This window comes from Papaver somniferum, unplaced genomic scaffold (genome assembly GCF_003573695.1).
Source record: "Papaver somniferum cultivar HN1 unplaced genomic scaffold, ASM357369v1 unplaced-scaffold_125, whole genome shotgun sequence".
Classification (NCBI taxonomy): domain Eukaryota; kingdom Viridiplantae; phylum Streptophyta; class Magnoliopsida; order Ranunculales; family Papaveraceae; genus Papaver; species Papaver somniferum.
In genome coordinates, this window is record NW_020621603.1 from 2,497,757 (window position 1) to 2,517,894 (window position 20,138).

The 20,138-nt window shown below is 38.6% G+C and overlaps 1 protein-coding gene across 1 annotated transcript; it reads left to right on the top strand.

Annotated features, from left to right (window-relative positions):
* The first annotated feature begins 753 nt into the window (after nucleotides 1–753).
* On the top strand, nucleotides 754–1,382 carry LOC113331571 (phosphopantothenoylcysteine decarboxylase subunit VHS3-like). The gene is made up of 2 exons (XM_026578266.1): nucleotides 754–773; nucleotides 854–1,382. Exons 1-2 carry the CDS (start codon nucleotides 754–756, stop codon nucleotides 1,380–1,382), a joined length of 549 nt encoding a protein of 182 aa, XP_026434051.1.
* The last annotated feature ends 18,756 nt before the right edge of the window (nucleotides 1,383–20,138 follow it).

Here is a 20,138-nt window from a genome sequence, read left to right on the forward strand (position 1 = left end):
TTTGATCGTTAGTTTGAGAAATTAATAATAATCCCTGATTTAGGAGAGATTTTTTTTTGTATAAACCTAGGTCCAGTGATAAAAATTAGTTTATGAGCTTTCATGAGAACCAAGGTTTTATCATAAAAGGAGTGAATTTTCACAAAACCGAAATAAACCCTCGTTTTAAAAAATGACAATAGTACGAAGGAAAAAAGTTTTTTTTTTGTGGAGTTGTGTCCAGTGATAAAATTTTATCTATGAGCTTTCATGTAAATCAAAACTTTATCCTATAATGTGTGAGCTTTCACAAAATTGAAATAAACCTTCGTTTTAAAGACGGATGACGATACGAAGGAAAATATTTTTCTATAAAATCGTGGTCTGTCCACGAAAAATATTTTGTATGCAAAACCGTGACATGCTCACGGAAAAGATTTTTTTTTTTTTGCTTGAGTTGTGACTCACAAAACGAAAACGTGAGTTATTGTTCCCGTTTTTGTAAATATGTATTTTCGAAACCCAAATTTGATTTTGAGTAATGTTCAAAGTAAACAATTATTTATGATGAAATAATGTTTTAGTTTCATAATTACATGGAGAATGTTCACACAGTAGATGTGTTCATGATTTCACGAAAATCTGAGCTTCGTTCATTTTTTTTTGTAGGTTTCAAAGAGACGAACGATTTTTGAGGTGTTAACTCTCACATTACTATCACTATTGTTAGCGGAATCGTAAAAAGGTAAGAGTTAAGAATTACCATTTTTCCAGATGGATCTATTTGCGTGTTGGTAATTTTGTGTTCCTGGTTCCAGAAAATGTCAACTACCAACAACAGCGATTACGATTATTGATATTCATCTTCTTCTAGCTCTTCTGATGAGGATTCCAAAGCTCCTGTAGCAAAATCAAAATCTAAGACCACTCATGATGAGGGAGCGAAGCCTATCATACCCTTGAATGATCGAAGGGTCACTTATGCTGAACTTATGAAAAGAAAGGCTGAACATGATGAAGCAGAGAACCGTCAACGCAGAAAGGATCGAATTCGGCATCGAATACAAGAGGATGAGGAGAGACTTCGATTCCTTGATGGGGTACCCTCTGACTCTGATGCTGATGCTTCTGAAGAGGAAGCTGAGTGGGTGTTTACAGAGCGTAAGGTCAAGCCTGACCGATATGAAAGAGAGTTCCGGAAGACCATGAAGCAAATTGAAGCTGAAGCTGAAGTGGAAGAAGACCCGGACTCAGATGATGATCTTGATGCCTATCCGGACTTCATCCACGGTCCTGACGCTGATTCCGACGAAGAGGAAGACAGTGATGACAAATCTGATGATTCGGATGACGAGAAGGACAATGATGACGAATCTGATAATTCGGATGAATCTGACGAGTAGCTTTACTTCCATCTTATTTTCTTTCTTAAACATTTGAACGTTCTTTAGCCTTCGTACTAGACATGTCTTTTATTATTTGAATGACTTTGCTTCAGAGTTAAGGCTTTCTTCTGAATAATAAACATTTTGTTAATGTTGATTCCTTCTGATTGAATGACATGGACCAATGTCCATGCGCCTAAATCCATCATGATCTCTTTCGATGATTTCCGTCTTGTGAGAAGTACCATAGTACGGACAAGAGACATATGACGTGTACAAAGCCGCATGGCTATTTTCTGACTATGTCTTGTCAGTCCCCAGTACGTTATTTTCCTCCGTGTCTTCAGTATTGATCTTTGAAACTTAGGGTTTCAGTGAAACTCGTAACTGAGTTGACTGTTCGCAGAAGATAAACATCCACCGTGTCTAATATATATATCTTCAAGACTTTGAGTCCATCATCTACGTGAATATTTCTTCCATTCATGAGTCAGTTTCATCGTGTAGAGAAGTTTCAATCATCATACCTTGTTGTCACTATGTCGAGCAGTAGTATTTCTTCTCAAGATGATCATCAGTCGAAGCGTGAAATAGAAGCGTCCATCTCAGTAAGTTGTATACCCTTTTCGTCTTCGTCTGATCGAGATTATTGATCATAAGAAAACGGTTTGTTGCAGGATGATCAGAAGAATCCTTCTTCTCATAATTCGAGGCCCAAGCGGACTGTTAGATCCCCTGCCCGATACAGGTCAGATCATGTTGAGGCTGGATCATCTGTAAGAAATCTTATAACTCTTGAAATTACACTATGCTCGATTTTGGTGAAATTAAATACTTCTTCATGTCGTAGGTGAACGTTCGTGTCGTCGTTGATGCTAGAAGGAGGAGGAATGGAAAGTCCGTGACCGTGGTTGAGGTTGAAGGCAGCAGCAACCGAGTTGGTGAAGACTCTGCAGAATCCGTGGAGGTTGAAGACAGGGTTCACGCTCGTGAATATCCAACAACTAGACTCTTGTTTGAAGCTCCTTTGATCAATACTTTCCCGGACAATGAGGTAGTCGGTGGATTCGTCATTCCAAAGTGTCATACACTCCTTTACACCAAAATCTGGAAAAGATATGGGCATATTGCTACGACTGAAGTGTGGAAAGGTTTTCTACCAACCCTACTGACTACAGTTGCAGGACTTTTACCGATCATTGAGGAGATAGACTAGATGCGCCTGCGAGATGTCAAGAATCAGGAATTGCATAGGTGGGATGAGATGATTTCGAACTGCGAGACCTCGCGGTTCAATGTAGGATGGCTTCGTCACTGGCTCGAGATAATCAAGATTCATAAGGCGGCGGAGGCTGCTGATGTGATTTCTCTAACCACTGTTTTACTAGAGGAGGAGAAGATGCTCGCTTTGGAGTCAGCCCGGGTTGAGAAGGCGGTACATGAGTTGAAGATGAAAACCAAAAGTTTCCAGAAGAAACTTGACAGGGTTGTTTACAGGGATTATCCATTGCTGGACGGTTTGTTCCGAGTGAGCATTTATAATTGTTGTTTTTTGAATAGGTTTAAGTTTCTGGTTAGGTGGAATAATTGATCATGATGTGAAGGAATTTTGTTCATTTATGAAAATGTTTAATGAACAAAGGAGCATTTGTATGCTCTTTGGAGGAATGAAAATTACATTTTTGAAAATGCTTGAAATAATGAATAGGTAGTTTGTTTTTATGGATCATGCGTAATAAGCTTTGAGCCATTTTCTGTTGATTATGTTTCATTCCACTCCTCCATCAACAGATAAGATCCTGTAATATCCACTGGATACCGCCTTGATGACTACATATGGCCCCTCCCATTTCGGAGACAACTTGTGAGCGGACATGTCTTGTTGAATGTGCTTCGCCGTCTTTAATACCAAGTTTCCTACTTGAAATGTTCGAGGTCTTACCATTTTGTTGTAGGCTCTGGAGATCCTTTGCTTGTAAGCTTCTACATATTTTTCCACCTTGGCCCTCTTTGATTCGAGCATGTCTAGTTCAGCAACTATTGATTTGGATATTTCGGCTTCATCCCATTGTACTCCGCTGGATGCTGCAATTCTTGTTGAGGGAATTTTGATCTCTGCCGGAAGTATGGAGTCGGCTCCATAGACAAGGGAATATGGTGAAGTCCCGATCGATCTCCTTGGCGCGGTTCGATAAGCCCATAGAGCCATAGGCAACTGTTCATGCCACGTTCGAGGATTATCATGAATTGTCCGACTGAGAATTCGGATCAAAGTTTTGTTGGTTCTCTCTGCTTGTCTGTTTCCTTGGCGATAATACGGTGTGGAGAAGACTTGTTTGATGCCGTATTCCTCGAGTAATTCAGTCGCGTGCTTGTTGGCGAAGGGAGTTCCATTATCAGTAACAATGTGCTTAGGAACACCGAATCTACATATTATGTACTCTTTGATGAAGGCTGCAATCGTGACTCCGGTGGTGCCTCGAAGAGGAATAGCTTTGACCCATTTGGTGAAGTACTCAGTTGCGGTGATGATGTATTCATGTTGCTTTGAAGATGCTGGATTGATCTTCCCGATGATATATAGTCCCCATCTGTAGAAAGACCATGGACTATTCACAGAATTCAATGGAAGGAAAGGAATGTGGATGAGATTACCATGGATTTGGCATTGGTGACAACTCTGAACGTGTGCAGATGCATCGTCTTCCATGGTCGGCCAATAATGTTTCTCATGAATTTGAAGAAATAGTTTTCTCTTTCCTTGATGTTCTCCATCGTGCATTTCCTTCAAGAATGTTGGGATTTCATGCTCAGCTAAGCATCTCAGTAAATTCCCACCAAAGCTTTTGCGGTATAAGATTCCGTCAAGAAAGACAAATCTCTTATCCCTCTGAATGAGTTTGACTGCTTGCTTCTTTTACAGTGGTAGTTCATTGTCCCAAAGGTATTTGATGTAAGGCTCCCTCCAGTCCCCTGTGTGATGGACTGTCAAAACCTCCAAGTGATGAGGAGGTGTTTGGAAATTGGGACAAGATCCTTGTAGAGATCTTGACTGAGTCTCCATGGAAGGCCAGTAGTATCCCACCCTTTGAAGCTTTCTTTAAAGCATAACTACTAGCGTTTGTCCGCAAACTTCTTCATGTATGCGCTTGAGTTGTTCTTCCGCTTCGTCGTTCCCAAGGCACCGTGATAAGACTTCATCAGGGTTTCGATAGTATAGTGCCCCGTGAAGCAAGAAGTAATTTTTCAATTTTTTGAGGCTGACTTGGCCTTCTGAATTAGAGCTGCTCAATTCATGAATGATGGGAGCTCGCCAATTGTCTGCTGGAATGTCTTCGACTTGAGTGAGCCAGGTAGAAGATACGATACGTCTCTGTACGGTGATTGTTTTCTCTGCGCCTTCCAATTGCATCTTATAAGCAAGAGTTGCTAGGCAGTCGGCATGCCTGTTGTTATTCCGTCCAGTATGGACGATCGTGGCATCAGCAAAATGGGTTAATAGTCGCTGGGCTTCGGTTCTGAATGGAGCGAGCGTGATTTCTTTGAGAGAGTATGTTCCATTCATCTGATTGACCAATAATTTTGAATCCCCTCTTATCTCAAGGTGTGTTTCTCCTACTTGCTTGGCCAGGGACAATCCTAATAAGAATGCTTCATACTCTGCTGAATTGTTGGTGCAGTGGAAATCCAACTTGAACGAATATGAGAAAACTTCACCAGATAGAGACACCAGCACTATTCCCGCTCCTCCGGTGTCATTGCTAGGGGTGGCGGACCCATCAAAGTATAGAAGCCATGTTTCTTATTTGATAACTAAGATGTCTGGAAATTCACCGGGTACATCCTCGTGTAATGTTGTCATATCTTCTCCTGGAAAAGCAGCAAGCAAGTCTTCAACTGCTTGGACTTTGATTGCTTTAGGTGGCGTGCAAGCTATGTCAAACTCTGACATATGGAGTATCCACTTCGCTGGTCTCCCTATCAAGGCTGGCTTTGATAACAGGAACTTTATAGGATAAGATTTGGAGACGAGTACGACCCTGTTAGATAGTAAATAATGCCTGAACTTCTAGATTGCATGTAATAATGCTAGACATAGGTCTCAGCCTTTAGATACCGGAGTTGAGCATCTCTCATTGTGCAGCTGAAGTAGTAGATTGGTCGTTTGATGCCTTCATCGTCTTCCTGAGCAAGGAGCGCTCCAATAGAAACTTCACTGTAAGCTGTGTAAAGAATCAAGGGTCGTCCCTGTACTGGAGACTTCATGACAGCAGGTGATAATAATATCTGTTGTATTTTATGGAAGGCATCTTGTTGAACAGCTGTCCAGGTGAAACTTGCTCCTTTCTTTAGCAGAGGGTTGAATGAAGCGATGAGTTGAGCCAATCCAGGAATCAAGCTAGAATGTAATTTACCTTGCCCATAAAGCTCTGTATTTCCTTCACAGTGCGTGGAGGAGGCATGGTGGTGATAGCTTTCGTCTTGTCTGGATCGACTTTGATTCCTTCAGCTGTGACCAAAAACCCTAGAAATTTTCCAGAGGAGACACCAAAAGCGCACTTCAAAGGATTCATCTTTAATTTGTATTCCCTGCATGTTTCGAACACTTGTCTTAAAACTTCGAGATGAGATGCTCGAGTCTTCGACTTTACTACCACGTCATCGACATAGTCTTCTACTTGTTTGTGCATCATGTCGTGGAATATGGCAGTCATGGCTCGTTGATAAGTGGCACCTGCATTCTTTAATCCAAAGGGCATCACAGTGTAGTGAAAATTCCCAATGGGAGTACGGAATGCAGTCTTGTTGGCATCATGCTCATACATCTTGATCTAGTTGTATCCACTGTAACCATCCATGAACGAGAACATACCGTGTCCACTGGTCGCGTCGACGAGCATATCGATGTTGGGTAGAGGAAAATCATCCTTTGGACAACAGTTGTCCAGGTTCCTGAAATCGACACAACGTCTGATTTGACCATTTTTCTTCTTGACGGGAAAAACGTTCGCTAGCCACGTTGGGTGTAAAATAGGCTTGATGAATCCTGCTGCTAGTAGTTTATGGATCTCGATCTTGATTTGCTCCTCGACTTCGTGTCTAAATTTCCTAGGTGGTTGTTTGACAACTTTGGAGCCAGGAACAATGTGCAGGTGATGGGTGACTAGTTTGTCGTCTAGACCGGGCATTTCTCCATACGTCCAGGCGAACACATCTTGATATTCTTTTAACAGCTTTATTAGTTCCGCCTGTTCCTCTGATGACAACGCTGAACTGATCAGGACCGGCCTTGGATCATCCTCAGTCCCAATGTTGGTTGTTTCGAGATCATCAGTGGTAGAGTCAGTGCCGTCTTTTAATTGTCGTGGGGCATCTTGAACCTCTTCTTCGAGTGACGGTTCGTTCTGACATGATTCTTCAGGGTGGGGAGACTTTTCATCGTTCTCCCCGATTAATTGCTAATCTTCCCGTCGGCGATAAACGATCCTTCCCTCCGTGTCGTGGATGGTTATGAAGCTTGACCTTGGAGTCGAAATCTGATCGTTACGGCGTTTTACTGGTGTAGCAGATGATTTAATCACCTTAGCATCTGAGGATGATGGCTTGTCAGCAACCTTTTCAATAGCCTTCCAACGTGGGAGTGGAATGTTGTAAAACTTGCTTGGAGGCTCCGGGATGCTTTTTTGAGATTCAAGGAATTCAGCATCGTAGACAGGAGCATAAGGAGATGACGAGGTTGGGATGCTAACGATCTTGTTATTAAGTAGAGCCTTCATGCATTAATGGTACGTCGAAGGAACCACCTTGTTATCATGGAGCCATGGGCGTCCAAGTATCATGTGATAGTCAGGCTCTTGTTCGATCACGTGGAACTTGACTTTTGATTGAATGGGCCCTACCTTCAAATCTATGTATGCATACCCGTATGTGTGGGTCTGACTTCCTTCAAAGCCTGTCATCAGGATGGGGTGCCGGACAATCTTATTCTGTGGGAACCTGGCTGTTTTAAGAGTCTTCACAGTGACAATATTTATGGAAGCACCTGTATCAACGAGCGCTCTCTTGAATTCATAGTCTCTGATGAGACCAGTTACGTACAGGGCTCGATTGTGTCCTTCGTCTGCCATGCGGTCTTCTTCTCCGAAAGTGATGTTGTTGATCGAATGGCCAGACATCACAGGTGTTTCCTCAGCTGCTAGGCACGATGGAGTCAGAGGTATGTCTGACGATATCTGGTTGAGCGCAGCAAATGTACTCGTACGTTGATCTCTGGAGAAGTGTAGAATCTCACATAAACTCTCGATCAGGTGTGTAACTTCTTGGTCCACCGACTTTTCGTAAGTAGTGAAGCTGTTGGTTTGAGGGGTAGCGTTGGGGTGATCTACCACTTCTGCTCCCAAGAGTCTTGTCAATTCTACCATACAGTTGAAGAGTTCATCGATTGCCTCCTTCAATCGATTGATGCTCCTAGTCATAATTTCTTTCCTCCGTGCCAATTCAGCTAATGATGGGATTTCTCCGTCGAACATATCAATAGAGGGGAAAGGAGTAGTAAAGTAGGAGTGACGCATGTTACCAGAGTCGTTAGAACGAGCGTGAGGAGTGTCGCCATTTGAAATACTCTGGTTAGGATTTGAAGTTTCTAATGTAGACCTAAGACCAACCATCTGTGAAATTGTGAGACTGCAACCGAGAGAATGATCTTCCACTGTGGTCGCCAATTTGTAGATGGGGCAAAACGATTTGCTGGTTTTTACGGAATTGAGGAGACGACCGTACGGAGGAGACTCCTTGAACCGAGCGAAATGTTCAACCTCACACAGATGCACTGCAAGAAGGAAGTGCTTTGAATTCGAGAGACCAATCTGTAGTACTCCGGCCTAAACCAAGGCAATGGTCGTTCCAGAGTAAATTCGATCACAAGAGAGGATGGGTTGATATGTAGGAGGGAAGCTGAGAAATGTGTGGAATCAATGGTAATCAAAGATTGTAGGTGTGTTGTGAATTCTGAATAAGATAAGTTCTGAATGATTGAATCTTTATTGAGAGTAATTACTCAGATGATGAGTTGTTAATCTCGTGTTGTCTGTGAGACGTAAGATTCTTGTTGTTCTGTTATATCATCATTCAGAGACTTATTTATATTGCTGGAATTGTAGACACCATGATCCCATGAAGTGTGACAGTTGATGGAATCAAAGAGTGGGGAAATGGAAATAGTGTTTGAAACCAGTTGCTCATCGTGCGGATAATTGGTTGATTTTCCATCCACTACTTTATTAACTCCCTCAACTGATTACAATACTTGCTCACATTTCATCGTGTGTATGAACACATGTGTCGTAGACCGCCAGACCAAAATCCTAGTTAATATCCCCCCATGTGACACGATTGACGTCTCGTGGTGTAATTAGTCAGTTGTTGACTTCATAACTTTATGGGACGATGAGTCCATGTATTTGATGAGTTGAACATGATTTTGCAAAATGTTCTGAAACTCAAGAATTGAACGTGTCTGTTGAGGCAGAGGTTCGATATGTTTTGTAAGAATCACGATTGATCATCTCCAATTTTAAATCAGACAGTTGGCATTCCAGATTTTCAATCCTTTTAATTAAAACTTCCTTTTCAAGTTGAGATATTTCTGAGGAAGTAAGATTGTTTATCATGGAATTATCAGGACTGTTAGGAGGACATATGTGATTATCAGCAAAAAGGTTAAGAGAACCATCATAGACATCATCCTCAGGACAGTAGTCAAGAGTAGCCATCCATGCTTCAGTTATCTCACTCGTCTCTGTATCAGGACATTTAGAAGTATTGTAAATACTTCTATAGCACTTGAAACTAGAATTGTTAACATAGTTTTTCTGAACCTTTCTATTGATTGACTGAGCCTTTTTTTGAGACCTTCTTTTTCTCTATCTAAGAGATTTCTTAAGTTGTTGTATAACCAGTGACAGAGTCAAATTAAAGCAATTCTCATCCCTTTTATCAGTCAACTTAGGATGTCGAGACTTATGATCAGATTTAGCAACATGATTGCTAAACAGATGACGTTTCTCTCTTTGCTCAAGTTCAAAATCGAAAATTTTCAACTTTCCAGCAAGAGAATTTATGGATAGTGTATCAAGGTTATTTCCCTCAACGATGGCATGCTTCTTAGAGTCGTATCTAGATGGCAGCGATCTGAGAACTTTCATCACAATGTTCTTTTCAGGAATAGTCTTACCCAATGCAAAAGATGCATTAACAATTTCAGACACTTTGTGATTAAACTCATCAAATGTATCTTCATATGCCATACGAAGGTTTTCCCAATCGGAATTAAGGTTTTGAAGCCTAGCATCCTTTTCGCTGGAGTTCCCTTCAAATACGGTTTCTAAGATATCCCAAGCATCTTTAGACCTAGTGCAATTTGTCACATGATGCTGAATATTTGGGGTAATGGTATGTATGATATCATTCAAACCATCGGAATTTTGCTTTGTAGCAAGTATCTCTGCAAGGGAATATTCACCAATAGCTTTGGGAACGTTTACATCACCGGCTGCCACAACGGGAGCATCATAGCCATTAACCACATATACCCATGATTGAAAATCACGCGATTGAACAAAATCTCGCATAACAATTTTCCACCATAAGTAATTAGAGCCATCGAAGACTGGTGGTACGTTAATCGAGATAGCACCTCTTTCCATAGAGTCAGATCGCTACAAACACAGACTTGTAAGGACTTGAACGTGTTTGCCTGCTCTGATACCAATTAAAAAAGAGGTGCACAACAACCACACCCAATATTTCGCTTAACAATCTGTATGGACAAACTCTAATATACTTTTAAGTGAATCAACAAGACTCAATCTATAAAAAGTATATCAAAGAGTTTTATCACTCTTTCTCGATTCAATTACTACTCAAGAAAATAGAAATATGTGAGTCAAATTGAACACAAGAGAAATCACTTGAACGGTACCAAAGACCAATGTTCAAGTATCAATCAATGTAAATCAACAACCAAAGGTAGGATATTCTAATTGATTGAATCTAACGCACAACCTGTGATATTTCAATTATATAAGAAAATACAATGCGGAATAGAAATAACACAGACTCCAGAATGTTGTTAACGAGGAAAACGCAAATGCAGAAAAACCCCGGGACCTAGTCCAGATAGAACACACACTGTATTAAGCCGCTACATACACTGGCCTACTACAAACTAACTTCGGTCTGGACTGTAGTTGAACCCCAATCAATCTCACGCTGATCCAAGGTACAGTTGCGCTCCTTACGTCTCTGATCTCAGCAGAATACTACGAACTTGATTCCCTTAGTTGATCTCACCCACAACTAAGAGTTGCTACGACCCAAAGTCGAAGACTTGAAATAAACAAATCTGTATCACACAGAAAAGTCTACAGTAATAGATAAATTCGTCTCCCACAGATGTACCTACAAGTTTTGTTCCGTCTTTTGATAAATCAAGGTGAACAGAAAGAACAACCTAGTATTATCAATCACCTCACAATAATCTTAATAGACGCGGCGAAAAAAGATATTGTGGAATCACAAACGATGAGACAAATATGTTTGTGATTACTTTTATATCTTTCCTATTGGAGATATCAATCTCAAGCCAATCTTTGCGATTGTACTCGTACGAAAGACAAAGCAAGATCAGATCACACACATATGATTACTTTCATATTAACCATATTTTTATTCACCATAACTAGTTCAAACGACTCAAATGAACTAGTTATAGAGTTTTTCAATTGCAAGGAAATCTTATGTGACTACACAAGACACAATCGAAGCAAAGACGATTTGATTCACTTGAATCGGTTCATGAAATTTATAGCCACAGTTTGCAATTTGCATTCCTTAGTTTATATAAATATAAGTTCACAAACAATCGTCTTTAGATATAACCAACTTAAGTTCACGGACTGGGTTCGCGGACTTAAGTTCCCAGAAGGAGTTCTCAAACTCCAGCATATTTTCTCGGGTTGAGAACTTCCGCCAGTTCGAGGACTGAGTTCACGGCTCTTGTTCCGGTTCTCTTGATCAACAAAGTTCGGAAACTTCGGTTCAAGGAATAAGGACTTATACATATATGTGTTTCCACACAATGTTTATATCCATCAATGGTTATATAATCTAAATTGTCATTTCAATCATTGAAACATTCTTAGAGGACGTTATATGGTTGTTATTCACAAACCATTTCTTGTCAAAGCAATATTCAAAGTGATTGAAACTTTTGTCACTAGGTAAAGATGAACTTGGTCAAAGCAAAAGCTTACCAACACATATTTCGAGAAATAAATAGGCGAGATAAACTCGGCTCAAAATACCAAATGTGTATAATCAAAGTCTATATAGCAAAACGACTTTTGTCTCAAGATAGGAGATAGAGTAGATAGACTTTTGAGTGATATATAAGTTAAAGTCTCCACATACCTTTTAGTCGACGAAGTTCCACCGGTTCCTTGAGTAGTTCTTCGTCTTTTATGATGATTCTCCATGGAGTTCTTGAGCTCAACTACACTTTCTATCCTAGTCCGAGACTTAGCTATAGTAGAGTATAAATAAAGAATTATAGTTTTGATCACTAACATTTACAAACATGCTTGAGATAGCAATGCATGCGAGTTCGACCGAACAATGCTCTAACAATCTCCCCCTTTGTCAATTTTAGTGACAAAACTATCAATACATATGGAATACAAAAAAGATAAACAAACTTTTGTAGCTCTTATTCCACATGCCTAATCTTCAACATTACTCGAAATCTTCGTCACTTCCAAGTACTCTAATGATACAAAAGGTTGTACGTTAAGCATCATCGTTGTTGAAAATTCGTAGCTATAACAATGAGAAAACATAATTCTCGATCATTGTTATACAGTGTCATGGTATCATTACACAGCGTCAAAGTTCAATTGTATCACAACTTCAACAACAATACTATGGTGATATGTATCACTCCCCCTTAGTCAATACTCCATCTCACATGGAAACCACTCCCCCTAACATATTGATCCGAAAACCATATGTATTTGTACTGTGAACTACATATTAATTCTCCCCCTTTTTGTCAATATAATTGGCAAAGGTACAAGAACGGGATCCTAATGAAATTTCCGAAAGAGACATTTCATGACCAAAAGAAAGCACATATCAACTTATTTAAATGCAATCATATAGCCGAAGCTAAATGCTTTCATCAAGGAGTTTATAAAGATACAAGATAACCCCTAAAATATTCCACAACCGCACTCCCCACAAAGATTTGGCAATTAAGCACAAGTTCAATTAAGAACTCTCCCCCATAAAATGTCATTCCCGAAAGAACAACAAGAGCGACCTTAATTTCAAAAGAAAAGAAGGATTTCTTTGGACATGACAAATCACATACGAATATGAATTTGAATCCAAAAATACTCAATTAGATTAATCACAAGAGAACCCATAATTAATCTAATCGGAAATATACAACCAAATTAACCACAAAAAGTGATGAATTTAATTGTCATGCTCGACTTAAGAGAATTTATGTAGCAACAACTAAGTTAATCATAAGAAGATAATCAACTTTGTCAATAGTGCTCAACATAAGAAAACTTACGGAGCCTCACAGTAATACATACAAAATTATGGATCAGGAAAGATCAATACTGCGGAATACACAAGGATTCTTTCTATTTTCCATCACTATTTCCATAACGACATACTCCTTGCAAAAAAAAGATTTTAAACTATATTCCATCAATAATGACATAATAGGCTTAACTTTTGTATTTGTCAAAAGTCCATTCATTCTTTTACCGATACATGCATATCGACTTACGAAAGACTTAACTTTTAATAAGGTATGGGACAATCATAGTTCACGGACGCAAACACACATATCCTATAACAAATTGCAATATATAGAATCATAAAGATTAATACTGCAAAAATCATCTTTCAAACAATTTTAGAATTTAAACAAATAAATCTAAAAACATGAAGATGAAACGTTGGACATAGCTATGTGAAATCACAACAATGGCTATTCCAAACTCTAGTTATTCTTCTAAATAAAATAATAAAAGAAGATTTACTAAGCAAACAAACTTCTCTAAAAAATTTCACTTACTTTGAATGCTCTTCTCATATTCTTTGTATTTATCAAGCTCATCTTTGATCAGATCAATTCTAGATTCCATATTATCCATCTTTTCTTCAAGTCTCTTGGAAGAGGATTCAAGTTCACTTTTCAGGGCACGAACTTGTTCCAAGACGAGATTCATGGTTAAAGAGATCTTATCAAACTGAGAAACAGAGATGTTTTCGTCCAGATAAGGGTCGTGATTGTCCGTGATCATCACATTATCAGAAGAATCAAATCGTATCTTCTTGGATGGAAAGAGAACAGTCCACACATCACTTTCTTTGCTTGAAAGACTTGAAGAGGACATGATAGAAGAGATAGATGAAATGTTTATGCAAAGGAGAAAAACTTCATTTTAAGAGGAACTGAGGATAGAAGGTAAATATCCAAAATGACCTTTGACCAAAACCCTCACAGAAAAAGATTATCCTCAGAATGGGGCTTAAGTAAAAAAAAACGTTTGAAAACATAACCGGGTCAAGGCTAAAACAACAACATAAATAATTCATCACAACCCTCTTGAAGATTATGATTTTTTTCTAAGAGGGATAGACAAGAATCATCAAAATACAGTATTACAAACTGTAGTTGTTCCCATCTTCTACAGGACTGGGTGACTTCTTTCAAGGGGACGACGCATTTGTTATACCTTGTTTCTGTCTTGTTTTTAAGAAAGAAGAGTTATGTACTCCATCCTTTCATTCTTTAAGCACAGATTTAAATACCTTGATTGTTGATTTTCTTAAACTATACATTCTATTGGAAATCTCTTTTACAAAGGATAAGGATTTTGCATGAGATTTCTTTTTCTTCATCTGCAAACAACTTTTGGCAGGGAAGAACTTTTCCTGTTTCAAAGTGCCACAGGTTTTAAGATAATCCTGACGAAAATATGAGGAAATCACAAGGTTAGATAAATTCTTGTGATTTTCTTTATGATTCTTGTTGTCAAGGTGACTTAGGAATGATATAGAATCAGGAGGAATTTGCTGACAATTCATAGTCGAAGAGGTTTGACATGTTTTGCAAGAATCACGATTGATCATCTCCAATTTTAAATCAGACAGTTGGCATTCCATATTTTCAATCCTTTTAATTAAAACTTCCTTTTCAAGTTGAGATATTTCTGAGGAAGTAAGATTGTTTATCATGGAATTATCAGGACTGTTAGGAGGACATATGTGATTATCAGCAAAAAGGTTAAGAGAACCATCATAGACATCATCCTCAGGACAGTAGTCAAGAGTAGCCATCCATGCTTCAGTTATCTCACTTGTCTCTGTATCAGGACATTTAGAAGTATTGTAAATACTTCTATAGCACTTGAAACTAGAATTGTTAACATAGTTTTTCTGAACCTTTCTATTGATTGACTGAGCCTTTTTTTGAGACCTTCTTTTTCTCTATCTAAGAGATTTCTTAAGTTGTTGTATAACCAGTGACAGAGTCAAATTAAAGCAATTCTCATCCCTTTTATCAGTCAACTTAGGATGTCGAGACTTATGATCAGATTTAGCAACATGATTGCTAAACAGATGACGTTTCTCTCTTTGCTCAAGTTCAAAATCGAAAATTTCAACTTTCCAGTAAGAGAATTTCTGGATAGTGTATCAAGGTTATTTCTCTCAATGATGGCATGCTTCTTAGAGTCGTATCTAGATGGCAGTCATCTGAGAATTTTCATCACAATGTCCTTTTTAGGAATAGTCTTACCCAATGCAAAAGATGCATTAAAAATTTCAGACACTTTGTGATTAAACTCATCAAATGTATCTTCATCTGCCATACGATGGTTTTCCCAATCGGAATTAAGGTTTTGAATCCTAGCTTCCTTTTCACTGGAGTTACCTTCGGATACGGTTTCTAAGATATCCCACGCATCTTTAGACCTAGTGCAATTTGACACATGGTGCTGAAAATTAATTTGGGGTAATGTCATGTATAATAGCATTCAAAACGTCAGAATTTTTCTTTGCAACAAATATCTCGTTAGGGCTGTATCACCAATTTCCTTGGGAGCGTTTACATCTCCAACTGCCACAACGGGAGTATTATAGCCATTAACTGCATATACCCATGATTGAAAATCACGTGATTGAAAAAAAGCTCGCATAACAATTTTCCACCATAAGTAATTAGAGCCATCGAAGACTGGTGGTACGTTAATCGAGATAGCACCTCTGTCCATAGATTCAGGTCGCTACAAACACAGACTTGTAAGGACTTGAACGTGTTTGCCTGCTCTGATACCAATTGAAAAAGAGGGGTACAACAACCACACCCAATATTTCGCTTAACAATCTGTATGGACAAACTCCAATATACTTTTAAGAGAACCAACAAGACTCAATCTATAAAAAGTATATCAAAGAGTTTTATCTCTCTTTCTCGATTCAATTACTACTCAAGAAAATAGAAATCTGCGAGTCAAATTGAATACAAGAGAAATCACTTGAACGGTACCAAAGACCAATACTCAAGTATCAATCAATGTAAATCAACAACCAAAGGTAGGATATTCTAATTGATTGAATCTAACGCACAACCTGTGATATTTCAATTATATAAGAAAATACAATGCGGAATAGAAATAACACAGACTCCAGAATGTTGTTAACGAGGAAAACGCAAATGCAGAAAAACCCCGGGACCTAGTCCAGATAGAACACACACTGTATTAAGCCGCTACATACACTGGCCTACTACAAACTAACTTCGATCTGGACTGTAGTTGAACCCCAATCAATCTCACACTGATCCAAGGTACAGTTGCGCTCCTTACGTCTCTGATCCTAGCAGGATATTACGCACTTGATTCCCTTAGTTGATCTCACCCACAACTAAGAGTTGCTACGACCCAAAGTCGAAGACTTGAAATAAACAAATATGTATCACACAGAAAAGTCTACAGTAATGGATAAATCCGTCTCCCACAGATGTACCTACAAGTTTTGTTCCGTATTTTGATAAATCAAGGTGAACAGGAAGAACAACCTATTATTATCAATCACCTCACAATAATCTTAATCGACGCGGTGAAAGAAGATATTGTGGAATCACAAACGATGAGACAAAGATGTTTGCGATTACTTTTATATCTTGCCTGTCCGAGATATCAATCTCAAGCCAATCTTTGCGATTGTACTCGTACGAAAAACAAAGCAAGATCAGATCACATAACTACGAGAATATAGTATCGGTCTGGCTTCACAATCCCAATGAAGTCTTTAAGTTGTTAACCTGGTTTTCAAGAAAAAATCAAAGGTTAAAGGAGAATCGAATCTAGCTAACACAACTAGTATTACACGTATGGTGTGGGGATTAGTTTCCCAGTTGCTATAGTTCTCCCTTGTATAGTCTTTCAAATCAGGGTTTGCAATAAATGTTAGCTTAGTAACAAAGCATTCAATATTCATCGTTAGATGAAAACCTAATTAGATTCAAGCTAATATCTTTCAACCGTTAGATCGAAAACTTAGCTTGCTACACACAAATGAAATGCACGTTTCTAGGTTTGTGTATCCGTACCGAAACTTGTACATTTGTTGGTTCAACAATAGTTAACCAAATGGTTATCCATATGAGCACTTTCATATTAACCATATTCTTCTTCACCATAACTAGTTCAAATGACTCAAATGAACTAGTTAGAGAGTTTTTCAATTGCAAGGAAATCTTATGTAACTACACAAGATACAATCGAAGCAAAAACGATTTGATTCACTTGAATCGGTTCATGAACTTTATAGCCACGGTTTGGAATTTGCATTCCTTAGTTTATATAAATATAAGTTCACAAACAATCGTCTTAGATATAACCAACTCAAGTTCGCGGACTGGGTTCGCGGACTTAAGTTCCCGGAAGGAGTTCTCAAACTCCAGCAGATTTTCTCGGGTCGAGAACTTCCGCCAGTTCACGGACTGGGTTCGCGGACTGAGTTCACGGCTCTTGTTCCGGTTCTCTTGATCAAAAAAGTTTACAAACTTCGGTTCAAGGAATAAGGACTTATACATATATGTGTTTCCACACAATGCTTATGTCCATCAATGGTTATATAATCTAAACTCTCATTTCAATCATTGAAACATTCTTAGAGGACGTTATATAGTTGTTATTTCACAAACCATTTCTCGTCAAAGAAATTTTCAAAGTGATTGAAACATAACATGACTTTCGTCACTAGGTAAAGATGAACTTGGTCAAAGCAAAATCTTAGTAACACATATTTCGAGAAATAGATAGACGAGATAAACTCGGCTCGAAATACCAAATGTGTATAATCAAAGTCTATATAGAAAAACGACTTTTGTCTCAAGATAGGAGATATAGTAGATAGAATTTTGAGTGATAGATAAGTTCAAGTCTCCACATACCTTTTAGTCGATGAAGTTCCACCGGTTCCTTGAGTAGTTCTTCGTCTTTTATGATGATTCTCCATGGAGTTCTTAAGCTTAACTACACTTTCTATCCTAGTCCGAGACTTAGCTATAGTAGACTAGAAATGAAGACTTATAGTTTTGATCACTAACATTGACAAACATGCTTGAGATAGCAACGCAAGAGAGTTCGACCGAGCAATGCTATAACACACTCAACCAGGATATTTGTGAGTGCGATTTCAACCTTGTGATTAATTAGCACAACTATGAGCCTTGATCTCATTAAATGAATTTGTTTTCGGTTAACCCTCTTTTTCTTAATCTTTGGAGGAAAATGGTTTTGATGCGAAAAGTTATTATAAAACTTACTATCATCAAAATACGACGCATAGTATGGATTCTTACCTGAAGGATTTTCATCAGAGGGATTCGATAGCCTGTTGATGAGTTCATTGTATCCTTCAATTATCAAATTTAGGTTGTCTTTCACACCTGCATTTTTCATTCCTTATCCTGAAGCCTTATTCGCATCAATAACAACAATATCTCCCCTTTTAGCTGAAGAAGATCCTTGAACTCTTCTTGGACGAATTGTGTTAAGATTATTGTTACATGCATGAACATTCGAGGAACAAATCGAACTGACTTTCCTGGTAGAATTCACAGGGTGAGTACTAAAACCAATTGGTTTAGACATACGAATGTCAGTTACACATTTGAGAATTAAATATAAGGTGTGTTGAAGTCGAACAATAGAATTGTCATTCAACCTCGATTTCCTCAATTGTTCAGCATGTCCTTTTGAATCACAAAAGACACACACTTTCTGATCACCTATGTGATTAGAATGAACAGACTTAACACTGTAGTTGGAAGATTTCTTCCTTCCATGTGATGTGGAGATTCCTTGATTAGAGGAAGATACATACACATCTATTCCAATAGAAAGGGATTTCAATTTAGCTTCTGGGACTGAGTTTTTTACAGTTGCATCAGAAGCAATTGGTATATTGGACTCTTTCGAACATCCTCGAATAGACAGTTTATTCAAAAGATGTTCAATTTCCAAGGCATCCTTTTTGAGTTTTGCCTCGAGTAAGGTTCGTGAGGAGCAGACTTCGGCGTTTTCCTTGCTAAGAGCCTTTAATTTAGAGTCACGATTTTTTACTATACCGATAAGTGCACTGACGTTGTGTTTCAACCAATTGAATCTATCATCCTAGTGTTGATGGTGGTTTTTAGTTCAGGGCTAAAATTGTAAAACCTTATATTTTATATGCCTGCTTTCTGCAAAGAAGTAGAGCTGCCAAGAAGCTGATGAGTGTCTATACCTCTCTGCTTACACATGAACTATGTAGTTTAATACATATGAAATTTATTTAGAATAATATTGGTGCATGTAGCAACAACCCCAAGTATTCTACAAATTTTATTAATCTCCCACTTGCATTATTCACTAAATGCATGGCTTGCTAAGCATTTTCCCTATGTTATGTTCCCCAGTTGAACTCTTAATATTGGCATGACATGACAATTACTGTTCACTGGCAGCGGAGTAGCATGAATTTTCCGAAGTGTCAGTATTAAGATCTGCATGAAGTCTGCTTGTGCATCTGTTCCTTCTGGAGACTCTGTTTACACTATACTTTTTGGGTGGGCACAGACATTTCAAGTTTACCATTTCTCTAGTGCAACAGTCGAGAAAGTTACCTTATCTTTCTATAGGCGCATTCGAGACAAAGCCCACAGGCAGGCGCTTTCTCAGTTCGTTTGAGAAGCTTGAAAGCCAATTGAGATAGTGGGTAGCGGTAGGGATATTCTGAGATCCACATTCTCCTCTTTCTTATCATTTTACGTATTCAATTACGCACCGAATAGAGGATACCTGGAGGGAGGAAGCATTCAAGCATCGAAGGGTTGTTCACTTTTAATAGGCTTTTGGCTTCGCTCTCGCTCTTATGTAAGAGCCAGGCATTTGGCACTAAAGAGTGCAAGAAGTTGCACCGCTCTCTGATAAAGAGGTTTCTTGTGCCAACACACAAATAATTTATCGAAAATTGTTTAATTTTGTGTCAGCTCACGAAATTCAATTTTCTAACCTAATATTACCTATTTGCAAAAATTAGGTGTTTTGCGCCCTGCGCGATATTTCGAACCCTATTGGTCGAAACTAATCCTAGGAGCACTAGGAAATTGATCCAACATGGAGAAAGTATGAGCAAACACCT

Excerpts from the sequence above, each read along its gene's own strand:
- LOC113331571 (XM_026578266.1), top strand. The coding sequence starts at position 754 with ATGGATCTATTTGCGTGTTG. Across the intron at positions 774-853 it reads ATGGATCTATTTGCGTGTTG|CTCTTCTGATGAGGATTCCA; the intron begins GTAATTTTGTGT and ends ATCTTCTTCTAG.